Source organism: Myxine glutinosa, chromosome 4 (genome assembly GCF_964187855.1).
Source record: "Myxine glutinosa chromosome 4, kmMyxGlut1.1, whole genome shotgun sequence".
NCBI lineage: Eukaryota > Metazoa > Chordata > Myxini > Myxiniformes > Myxinidae > Myxine > Myxine glutinosa.
This window is the reverse complement of record NC_136264.1, coordinates 21707300-21720261: the sequence shown is the minus strand read 5'-3', so window position 1 is coordinate 21720261 and position 12962 is coordinate 21707300. Positions and strand designations below refer to the sequence as shown.

General features: G+C 46.8%; 1 protein-coding gene across 1 annotated transcript in view; it reads left to right on the top strand.

Annotated features, from left to right (window-relative positions):
• The window catches only part of LOC137425813 (uncharacterized), a 173689-nt gene that overhangs the window by 39361 nt on the left and 121366 nt on the right, over positions 1 to 12962 (top strand). Inside the window, exons 11-14 of the mRNA XM_078775191.1 lie at positions 8346 to 8465; positions 10864 to 10977; positions 11134 to 11247; positions 11481 to 11600. Coding sequence (XP_078631317.1) covers positions 8346 to 8465; positions 10864 to 10977; positions 11134 to 11247; positions 11481 to 11600 — 468 coding nt within the window. The remainder of the gene's footprint in view (positions 1 to 8345; positions 8466 to 10863; positions 10978 to 11133; positions 11248 to 11480; positions 11601 to 12962) is intronic.

The following is a 12962-nucleotide window of genomic DNA, read 5'->3' as shown; positions in this document are numbered from 1 at the left end:
AAAGACATCGGTCAAATTCTCCTTCGCAACGAGGTCATCCATAGCCCTCTGAAAACAAGCGACTCCTTTAGTTACCCCAAAGGGAAGTCGCGTGAACTGGTACAACCGCTGACCTGATTCAAAGGCTGTAAAGACGCGATCAGCCCTAGAGATGGGGACTTGATGATACGCACTACGCAGATCGAGAGTGCTATAAACGGAATACAGGGCCACCTGGCGTACCAGGGCGTCCATCCCCGGTAAGGGGTAGGCATCCAGCTGTGTAAAACGATTAATCGTCTGCGAATAGTCGATTACCATGCGCCGGCGGTGGGCCTCACTCCGCACCACTAAGACTTGGGCCCGCCACGGTGACCTACTGTGTTCTATAATACCGTCCTTTAAGAGCAGGGCCGTTTCTTCCGCAATGAATTGCGCGTCCGCGCGAGAGTAGCGCCGCGATTTGACGGCTACAGGGGTACAATAAGTGGTCAGGTTGGGGAACAGTGAGAGAGGGTCCATGTCCATTTGAGCGAGGGCGCACACAGCGAGCGTGTCCGGCCCACCGAAGTCTATTTCCAAATGTCCATGCCGCTTAAGGAAATCAAGTCCTAACAGAACGTCAGCGCATAAAGCAGGTAATACCATGAGATACACGTCCGGGAACGTGCGTCCCTTTATCACAAGTTTCAATCGACACGCCTCTTTTGTGCTCAACCGAAGTCCTTGAGAGGCCATGAAGATCCGGCGCGTTGTCCCGAGAACCGGCCACCCATGTTGATGCACAAGTCGCTGATCGATAAAACTATCCGTGGACCCCGTGTCAATCAAAGCTTGCACAAAAACGCCCGCGACCGTGAGCGGAATGATGGCCTGCGCAAGGCCGGCAGACCCGGCAGGTATTGTACCGGCCGGGCGAGAAGATCGCGCCTCGTGGGTGGATCCCACGCCGGCTGCAATCCTTCGGGCAGCGTCGGCAGGTTGGGCCTCAGCAGGAGCATTGAAGTCAGTTGGCTCATCAGCAGTTTCATTTGCTAGAGTGGGTGTGTGTAGGTCGTAAGAGCCGCCGCCAGATGGCGCTCGAGTCACGTGAGAAAGATCTCTGCCGTCTGCAGATTCATATGCCAAAGTGAGTGCATGTAATTCGTAAGAGCCGCCGTCAGATGGCGCTCGAGTCACGTGAGAAGGATCTCTGCCGTCTGCAGATTCATATGCCAAAGTGGGTGCATGTAATTCGTGCTGCGTTTGCCGCACATCGAGAGGAGTTTCCACAGCAGGAGCATGTCGCTTGTTTGAAGTAGGCGTTCGAACGCCAGTCAAGGTCGGTCGCGCTGCGGCCGGTCGCGTTCGCGCCATTTGTTTCGGCGGCCCGGTGTATCTCACCAAGGTCGGGCGTGCAGCCAGAGGCCCGCGAGAAGGAGAGTGGCTCATCAAAGCCGAGTGAGGCGCCCCCTCCGGCGCTCGATCCGTTGGCTCCGCGATGAGCCCATTCAAGGTCGCGCGGGGACGCGTGCCCCGAGCGGCCTTCCTGCAGACCTTTGCAAAATGGCCCTTGGTGGAGCACAGGTGGCATGTAGCCTCCCGAGCCGGGCATTCAGAGCGAGGGTGCTGCCGATTCCCGCAAAAATAACATTTTGCATACCGGTCAGGCCGTGGCCGGGCAGCGGCGGCAGCAGTGAGGCCGGAAGCGGAGTTCGCTTCAGGAGCACCCGGAGTCTCGGCCGTGGTGGTCGGGTCCTCTTCCGTATCCTCGGCGGTAGCCCTCTCCGGTCGCGCGAGTTGAGAGGCCCCCGCCACGACTCGTGGGTGATCGTATGTGTTGGATTGTTCTCGGGCATCTGTATATACGCGCGCCAGCCGTAGTGCTTCCGTAAATGTCAGATCCGCGACCTCCAGGAGTCAGAGCCGCAAGACCCCAGAACTAATTCCGGAGATGAATGAATCTCGGAGCAAGTCGTCCTGCACTTGCTCGTGGGTCCGTACGTCCTGCACGCAGTCCGCCAACAGGTAGTGCAACTCCTGCGCGTAGCGATCGATCGATTCAGATGGTTGTCGCCACTGGGAGAGTTGATGCCGGCCGTGCACAGCGCTCCGTGTTTTTACGTATAAGCGCTTCAGCTCGGCTAGTGCCGTAGCGTACGTCTCAAATCGAGCTATGTTCCGGAACACGGTGTGATAGACCTTCGACTGTAACACGGACAGCTTCATCGCAGCGGTGAGCTCTGTTTCGTGAGCAGCAAAATAATTCTCCAGCGTTTTGAGCCAGTGAGTGAACTCCGATGCTGATCCCTCAGCTTGAGAGTCGGCTCCGAGAATTGGTACTACGATCATCTTGTGGTCAGCCATTCCGGCGATCTAAATGATATTAAATGTCGTGAAAATCAAGCTCAGACACGACTTGACCTCTGGGTAGGTTTAATATCATTTAGATCTGAAGTACATCCTGTAAAAATACATTCATGCAACAGGCATTAAAATCAGAGTATTTCATGAGCAATGGTCGATTCAATATGGCAATGGTCCAATAGAGAGGACAGTCAGCGCAGCATTTAGGGGCGTACATACCATTCAAACTACAGGACTATGTCACAGTGAGTTCCGCTGGAGTGTCCGTGCGCCCCGGTTGTCCCGGGTCTTTTCGACGCCCCTTTTGAAGCGAGCACACCCTGGGTTCACCTTGGTATAATTTCACTACAATGGATTCCATGACTTTGCTGATAATTTGGAGAAGGCTGATTGGTCTGTAGTTGCTAGGATCTGTTTTTGCACCTTTTTTGTGCAATGTGGTGATGTTGGCTGATTTCCAAGCAGATGCCAGATGACCTTGAGCAAAAGAGAGGGCGAAGAGAACAGAGAGAGGGAGTGAAAGAGCGGAAGAACAGGATTTTAGGACCCTTGGGCTGATGCCGTCAGATCCAGTTGCAGAATCAGAGTCGAGTGTTGACAGAAACTTTTCCACCTTGTCAGGAGTAAAGGACACAGAGTCCAGGAGCAGCTGGGTACGACTGGGTACGGTGGGTACAGAGAGGGATGGGTTTGGGACACAAGATTTCGAGGCAAACGCAGAGTTGAGGCATTCAGCTTTTTCACATGCGGAGTCAGTCGTGTAGCCGTTTGAGGTGAGGGAGGGGATGGAGGGGGAACAAACACCAGAAACAGATTTGACCAGACGCCACCAGGATTTGGAAGAGGGAGACCGATAAGAGAGATTGGTCTTGAGAACGGAGAGATATTGTTTCCTGGCTCTCCTGAGGGTGGACACACACTTGTTTCGGGCTTTGTGAAAGGAAATGAGATTTCCTTCGGTTGGATTTGCTTTCCAGGAGACGAAAGCAAGTTGTTTCTGGGCAACAGCCTCACCACAAGATTCCGTGTACCATGGACGGGAGGAAGGGTATGACAACTGAAGACGAGATGGGATAAATCTGTGCATGAGAGAGAGCAATTTACATTGGAAGAATTCCCAGGATGAGTTGATGTCAGAGGCGGTAGAGATGGGAGACCAGTCCAGATGATTTATGGCTGCTTGAAGACCGTGCCAGTTGGCCTGAGTGAAATTCGTCTTTAACAAAAAAGTCGCAGTCTTTAACCATTTCACCACCAAGTGAAATTTCACATTTTTCACAAAACTACATTTTTCGCATTTTTCACAAATTTCACATAACCATTTCACATTTCACCACCCTCTTTAACCATTTAACCATTTCACTTTCGCAAAAGTCGCAGTCTTCAACCATTTCACCACCAAGCCTCCAACCATTACACCATTGAGTCTCTAACCATTACACCACCAAGTCTCTAACAACCACTTTCTTGCATATAGATGCCAAAAAGTTTAACACAATCTGTTTGATTAATAGCTTGAGTCTCCGATATGAAAACTAGGCACCTCTACCGGGAGTCTTCGAAAACATGTAATCATGACTTGGCATTCACTCGTATAAAGATTCATATTGTTTATAGATGACCATTCTTGCAGACAGTCAAGCTGCTGCAACAGAAGACTTGTTTGTTCAGTGTCACTAAAAGTTTGGCAAAAGGTCATGTCATCAACATACTTTTCGTGTGAAACTTCAGGACAACCGGAAACAAAGTTATTGAAGCGTTGATCTGGACTGGACTGTCCATTACTCGTTATTGAAGATAATTCATCAATGTAATGTTAATCAACAAACACAGTGGTGTTTCTTGTATTGTAAGTGTGTCGTGTTTTCACATATTTCTCCTTTATGTGCAGGTTTTGTCAAAAAGAAAAAAAATGATTGTGATTCACTGCATTTTTATTAAAATGATGAGCTGCACAGCCACTGAGCTTGTGGAAATGCCATCACTTTCCAGATAATTATTTGACCCAGTGACGTCGCAACAATGGCACCGCCTTTCTCACCACATTTCCTAAGGATGAATTTCCTCCTCCCCATGGATGCCAGCCTTTGGGCATTGTCCGTGCTCTATCTTTTTAAATTCTGAACTTCAAGCAAGGAAGCTTTTTATGACTCAGACAGGGTTTGGACTCCCAACCTCTCTCCCAGACCTGGAGGGAATGTTTTTTTAAAACCATTTCACCACCAAGTCTCGAACCATTACACCACAGAGTCTCCAACCATTACACCATTGAGTCTCCAACCATTACACCATTGAGTCTTTAACCATTTCACCACCAAGTCTCTAACGATTACGCTATTGAGTCTCTAACCATTACACCACTAAGTCTCTATGACGATTGCACCACCAAGTCTCGAACCATTACACCACCAAGTCTCCACAACCATTACACCACCAAGTCTCTAACCATTACACCACCAAGTCTCCATAACCATTACACCCCCAAGTCTATAACCATTACACCACCAAGTCTCTATAACCATTACACCACCAAGTCTCCAACCATTACACCACCAAGTCTCTAACCATTACACCATTGAGTCTCTAACCATTACACCACCGAGTCTCTAACCATTACACCATTGAGTCTCTAAACATTACACCACCGAGTCTCTTACCATTTCACCACCGAGTCTCTAACCATTACACCACTGAGTCTAACCATTTCACCACAGTCTCTAACCATTACACCACCGAGTCTCCAACCATTACACCATTGAGTCTCCAACCATTACACCACTTATCTGTCTCCCTCTTCCAAATCCTGGTGGCGTCTGGTCAAATCTGTTTCTGGTGTTTGTTCCCCCTCCATCCCCTCCCTCACCTCAAACGGCTACACGGCTGACTCCGCACGTGAAAAAGCGGAATGCCTCAACTCTGTGTTTGCCTCTAAATCTGGTGTCCCAAACCCATCCCTCTCTGTACCCACCATACCCAGTCGTACCCAGCTGCTCCTGGACTCTGTGTCCTTTCCTCCTGACAAGGTGGAAAAGTTTCTGTCAACCCTCGACGCTGATTCTGCAACTAGATCTGACGGCATCAGCCCATCGGTCCTAAAATCCTGTTCTTCCGCTCTTTCACTCCCTCTCTCTGTTCTCTTCACCCTCTCTTTTGCTCAAGGTCATCTGCCATCTGCTTGGAAATCAGCCAACATCACCGCTTTGCACAAAAAAGGTGCAAAAACAGATCCCAGCAACTACAGACCAATCAGCCTTCTCCCAATTATCCGCAAAGTCATGGAATCCATCAATGCTTCAGATATGAAATATTTCCTCTTCTCCATTGGCTTGATCTCTGATCATCAATTTGGTTTCAGACCTGGTCACTCTACTCTAGACATGCTGCTTCTGCTTTCTCAACAATGGATGGAGGTCCTCAATTCCAAACAGGAAATTAGAGCTGTCTCCCTTGACATATCACGTGCCTTCGATACGGTCTGGCACCCCGCTCTGCTCAACAAACACTCCTCCTTTGGTATCCATGGAAATCTCCACGCATGGCTGGCGGACTTCCTCTCCAGTCGTAGTCAACGTGTGGCCCTGAATGGGTTTCTCTCATCTCCTCTTCCTGTTCAGGCTTGAGTTCCCCAAGGCAGTGTTCTGGGCCCTGTGCTTTTTCTGGTCTTCATCAATGATCTCTCTGACTCTCTTGAAAATCCTCTCGATCTCTTTGCTGATGACTCTACTCTCTGTCGCTCCATTCCTCATCCCTCAGATCGCAGTCTGCAGCCTCCTCACTCTCTGCAGACCTGGCCAAAATCACAGACTGGGCAAACAAGTGGAACATGTCTTTCAATCCTGACAAATCTCACACTCTTACGATCTCTCTCCGAAAAGACCGACTGCACAACCCTCCCATCCACTTTCTGAATAATCCTCTCCAAGAAGTTCTGTCACTCAAGCTACTGGGTCTCACTATCTGCCATGATCTTTCCTGGGAAAACCGCATTTCAAATCTGGCCTCCAACGCCAGTCGCCGACTGGGCATCCTCCGTCATGCGAAGTCCTTCCTTGGCACATCTGAGCTCCTCACCACATACAAGGCTTTCATCCGCAGCTCAATGGAATACTGCTGTCCCCTCTGGGCTGGTGCTCCTGCCTCACACCTAGCTCGTCTTCACGCTGTTGAAACCAAAGCGTTCAGAATCTTTGGAATCTCCCGTGATGAAGCTAACTCCAAGGGCCTTTCACTCACTCACCGCAGGCAGGTTGGTGGTCTTTCCGTCTTCTACCGACTCCTCTCTGGCCTTGCCCCCTCAGCTCTCTCTGGGCTCTGTCCCGCAAATATTCCTGCAGGTCGCACAATATCTGCCTGCAACCCTCTTATGGTTAAACTGCCAAAATCAAGACTCTCTGCTCACCTTCACTCCTTCATTCTTCTTTTCTCCCGCCTCTGGAACAAACTCCCTCACTCTCTTCAATCCCACTCCACCCTCCAGGTCTTTAAAACAGCTGTTCACCACCATCTCTTATCTTCCCCCATCCAAAACCTTGTTCTTTTCTACCCCCGCCAATTTCACCCCAAATCCACCTTTTTGAAATACCAGCTTCTGTCCTGGAAGTCCTTGGTGTCCTTATGTTTTATACTTCTCCCACCCCACCCCCCCCCCCCCAACCTCCCTTCCCACGCCTCCTCCCCCCATGCCCTATCCCTCCAGAACATCTCCCTGCTCTCAAATGTTGTGTTTGTGTGCTTCCCCTTCTCTCCCCATCTTGTCTTCCGCTCCCTCTTTTTTGTATATTTTGTTTGTCTGGTTGATTTGTTTGTGAAATAAATGTTAGCTCTTTCACGAGCCTCGATTCAGTATACAAAAAAAACAAAAAACAAACTGAGTCTCTAACCATTACACCACCGAGTCTCTAACCATGACACCACCGAGTCTCTAACCATTACACCACTGAGTCTCCAACCAGTACACCACTGAGTCTCTAACCATTACACCACTGAGTCTCTAACCATTACACCACCGAGTCTCTAACCATTACACCACCGAGTCTCTAACCATGACACCACCGAGTCTCTAACCATTACACCACCGAGTCTCTAACCATTACACCACGGAGTCTCTAACCATTACACCACCGAGTCTCTAACCATGACACCACCGAGTCTCTAACCATGACACCACCGAGTCTCTAACCATGACACCACCGAGTCTCTAACCATTACACCACTGAGTCTCCAACCAGTACACCACTGAGTCTCTAACCATTACACCACTGAGTCTCTAACCATTACACCACCGAGTCTCTAACCATTACACCACCGAGTCTCTAACCATTACACCACGGAGTCTCTAACCATTACACCACTGAGTCTCCAACCATTACACCACCGAGTCTCCAACCATTACACCACCGAGTCTCCAACCATTACACCACCGAGTCTCTAACCATTACACCACCGAGTCTCTAACCATTACACCACGGAGTCTCTAACCATTGCACCACCGAGTCTCTAACCATTACACCACCGAGTCTCTAACCATTACACCACCGAGTCTCCAACCATTACACCACCGAGTCTCCAACCATTACACCACGGAGTCTCTAACCATTACACCACCGAGTCTCCAACCATTACACCACCGAGTCTCTAACCATTACACCACGGAGTCTCTAACCATTCCACCACCGAGTCTCTAACCATTACACCACGGAGTCTCTAACCATTACATCACTGAGTCTCCAACCATTACACCACCGAGTCTCCAACCATTACACCACCGAGTCTCTAACCATTACACCACCGAGTCTCTAACCATTACACCACGGAGTCTCTAACCATTGCACCACCGAGTCTCTAACCATTACACCACCGAGTCTCTAACCATTACACCACCGAGTCTCTAACCATTACACCACCGAGTCTCTAACCATTACACCACGGAGTCACCTCATAAAAAAAATGTTTAATTTGAACATATCATTTTATTAAAACATTTATTTTTCCTTCACGTGAAAACATTCTTTGTTTTTCAGAGATTGACAACTGTGCAGCAGTTTCGTGTAACAATGGAACCTGTGAGAATATGGTCAACGATTACCAATGTGTCTGTAACAGCGGCTGGGAAGACGCAGGAGGATTCCACTGCATTCACGGTGAGCAACCAGGATTGTGTAACATTGTGTGGTTTGTTTCAATTTCCGAAACATTCTCTTTCATTCCGGTCTGAATAATCTGTCTTTATTTCTCTTTGTTTATTTATTTGGTGAGAGAGATTTTGGGGGCAGTTTCATCAGTCCGGTTTTCGGATTTGTCACAGGGAATATTATCGTCAATCAGTGTGAACTGGTATCTGGGTGTGAGTGGTTACTTATGGCTGTTGTGAATCAGGGAGTTCACCATCATTTTGCTTTTTTAACGAATCCTCCGGTCCCCAAAACGAGACTTGGAGATTCAATTTCCTCAGATGGACTGAGTTTCACTCCTGTATTTTCATTCCTCTTTTTCACACCCACCCTTTTATTAAGCCGATGCCTACAGCATAGGAGGAGGCTTATAGCTGTTGTCGGATATGTTTCTACAATTAGTACCCCTAATTTTTATATTGTACTCAATAGTTTCTTAGACCCCCAGCAGTGCTATCCTGGTGTTGGCTTCGTGGTTAGGGTGCCAGCTTGGGATCCTGGGATCCTGAGTTCGAATCCCGGTCGATCGCTGAATTAACGCCAGGGGGGTTGACTCAGCCTGTCATCCTTCCGAGGTCGGCAAATTGAGTACCAGCTTGCTGGGACGAATGATCACGGTGTGTACCCGGATTCAGATTAGGTACACCGTATCGCTGCGCATCGTTAGAGCATGACCAAGGGTTGGCGTCAGGAAGGGCATCCGGCCATAAAAAACATTGCCTCAAACAGGGAACCATGATTGTCATGGGGCCCGCAAGGCTAACCCCCGCAGTAGCGGGGGAAAAATGGCCTTAAAACGATCATTCATTCATTCATTTTCACCCCCAGCAGTGCTATACCACCATTTCTTTTTCTCTTTTTTTATGCCAATGTCTGAAATTTTGCATCAATAATAGGAATCAAAAGTTTGCAGGTTGACATTTTTTTACCTTGACCAAATCTTAAGGTGATGACTCAGTTATAGTCATTTTGACATTTTTCACTGAAAGGCGACTAAGCTTTGTCCGATCGGAACGAAATTGCCCCTCACTAGATAGCCTAGAGCAAGGCACAATTACCTTTCATTTACATCATACCCCTCCGAAGTCAAGGTCAACTGGCGGTCTGCAAAAAAAAATGTTGTCCTGGAATGGCGGTCCGCAAAAAATAATGTCGTGGAATGGCGGTCTGCAAAAAATAATGTTGTTGAGGATGGCGCTCTAAAAAAAACCCCCATTTTTTGTCATCATTCAATTTTGCTAATGCAGAATCTCAAAGAACACGACCTTCCCATATGTTCTTGCATCATAATCGTGGACCTGCATTGATGTGGTGCCTCTGATGTTTAATCAGTGTCCTTGACCTACTTTTTCAGATTGTGACCAAATTAATAAAAACGTCTGCTCCTGAATCATAACTTGAATAATTCTCCTCCAATTGCTGACCCTGCTGCAGCCATGGTGGATTACTAGCCACGACACAAAAATATATAACCCCCCTGTCTGCAGCAGGGTCAGGAAACCACTTGCACTGTGGCACATGTACAGGCAAACATTTCAAGGCACCTTGCCACTGGGTGCCCCAAAATTGTAAGTCATCTTGCAACTCACCTTTCCCCCTCCTCCCCCCTTGCAGTGTGTGTGGGGAGGGGGGATTTGTGTCCATGACCTCACCCAGGGTACTACCAACACATATGCAAAATTTAGTGGAGATCGGTTTAGTCCTGTTATTTTTCTATGATTTCCAGACATACATATGCACAAATAGTTGCCTTATTTTATATAGTAGGATATACATATGTCATTTCAACTGCTGTTTCTGTCACATGACGGAGATGGTGCTGAGGTGGTGCACTCATCTCTGAATCATCTAGTTTGGGTTTGATTATTGACCCTGATATAAATGTCAAATTGAAACAGCTCCATGCATGTGAAGTGAAGTATCAGGATTGGTACTTCACAGACAAAGCATTGTATCAATGACTGTCATCCTTCAGAATGACGTTAAATTGGGCGTCCCATCCACTAACATTAGCTGATGGAGGTTAAAGATGCCATGGTATCTTTCGATGTCGATTCATTGGGTCATCTTCAACGCCCTGGCTAAGCTCTTGTCCTGATGTTCAGGGGCGCTGCATCAACAGCACAGTCACTCTTCATGATTATGCAACCAGCAAGCTAGATTCGGGAATGAATCTCAGACCAATTGGTAATTCTCTTTCGTCTCTTTCTGACTATAATTCCCAACCTGACTACAAACTATTATCTTGATGCTTTGCAGGCAGTTCATATCACCGGTCGTTGAAATGGCTGTTAAGTTGGCTGAGTGGTGCATATAAATCACTTATGGTTTACCCATGTTGATGTTTTCTTCATTTTTGCCATTTCAGGCGTTGATGATTGTGTAAATATTAACTGCCTGAACGGTGGCACGTGCATTGACAAGACCAACGCTTTTGAGTGCAGATGCGCTATTGGATTTTCCGGGACATACTGCAGCATAAGTGAGTACCATTGTTGCTTCACACATTATTTTCCCCAAATAGCCTGTAAATTAACTTATAATACCCACTTCTGTATGGAATTATGTGTAAGTGTTGTGTTAATAGTGATTTTGGAATTCAACTTGAAACTTACTATTTCTCCTCCCCATTATACAGACAAGGATGACTGCACACCAGACTCTTGTCACAATGGTGGAACTTGCGTAGATGGTGCAAACACATTCACTTGCATTTGTCCCAAAGGATGGACTGGAAACAATTGTTCACAAGGTAAGTTTATTACATTAATAAATAGGCTTTTACACGAAGTGATAAATAAAGTCTAATATTAGCTCAAGGCATGTAAAAAAAATTGTGCCGGTACACAAAATTGCTCAAGTTTTATTGGATTCTCTGCGCCTAAACTCATGTTCTGCCTGTAATGTTCACTTTATTTTTTCACAAGAATGTGACATTATTTCTCTCTGCATTATCATTGACATGCTATCATCCATGTGCCACAGATATTGACGAGTGCCTTTCACACCCTTGCAATCTCCACCGGGCCACTTGCGCCAACACTGATGGCTCCTACACCTGCACCTGCAAGGAAGGTTACCATGGAGATGGAATCACCTGCAACGGTACATTTCCTCTGTCCCATTGTCTGCATTGTTGCATACTTGTGGAGTAGTCAACACTCAAGCCTGCTAATATGAAGCAACAACACCTCTGTGTAAACAGTTTCTTCAAACATAGAGCTTAAAGGCAAAGCAAGGTCTTCACACAGTCAAAAAACAGACCTTTGGATACCTACCCACTCACCATTTTGCGATTGAAAACTACTGTGGCGAGTTGGCAAAAAAAAAAAAAAGATGAAAACACCAGATGGATTGGTATTTATCACTATTCATTGATAAATCTCACAGAACATTTGGCTTATTGCCAAGAAACAGAAAGCTTATTACCAAGCTTATTACAAGTATGAGAAACAGAAAATGATTGTGTGCAAATTTTATTCATCAACACATTCCATTTGTTATGAGGAATGTTACACGACACACATGTGGAGTATACAAATAGTCCACACAGAGTTTCTCACAATAGTCCAGGAAATAGCAACTTTTAAAGTTTTCAATCAATCAAATTTCTTACATCCCACTTTTCATTGTCTTTTCAAATTTCTTTCTTATATCAATCAAACTTCTTATATCACATTTTTCATTGAGAAGCAAAATCTCAAAGCAGTTTTTAAATAAGGGAATGAATGAATGAATGAATGCTCGTTTTAAGGCCATTTTCCCCGCTGGAGCGGGGGTTAGCCTTGCGGGGCCCATGACAATCATCATGGTTCCCTGTTTGAGGCAATGTTTTTACGGCCGGATGCCCTTCCTGACGCCAACCCTTAGTCGCCTCTTACGATGCGCAGGGATACGGTGTACCAATTCTAAACCGGGGTACACACCGGGATCATTCATCCCAGCAAGCTGGTACTCAATTTGCCGACCTCGGAAGGATGACAGGCTGAGTCAACCCCCTGGTGTTAATTTAGCGATCGACCGTGATTCGAACCCAGGATCCTAGGATCCCAATCCTGCACCCTAACCGCTAAGCCAACACCAGTTTTTAAATAAGGGAAAGGTACGAAAAGTGGAAGTTAAGAAAATAGAGCTCTAAAAGATGAGATTTTAGGAGAGATTTGTGAACTGTAATTGAGGAGACTGTGTGCAAATTTTAAGAGGCAGAGTGCTCCAGAGTGTAAGAGCAATTTCAGGTTAAATTTCAAGATTAGCAGCAAAATTTGAAAAGCTACACACTGTTGTACTGGGAGTCAGTGAAGTGTTTTAAGGATTGGAGTGATGTCATCAAGCTTACAAGCCTGAACTATGAGCCTGGTAATCATATACTGAACGAATTGTAAGGACTTGAGGGAATAAGCAAGCAAGACTGTTAACAGTAATCTGCAGCAATCAAAGTGTGACGTTATGAGAGCATGAACAAGAGTT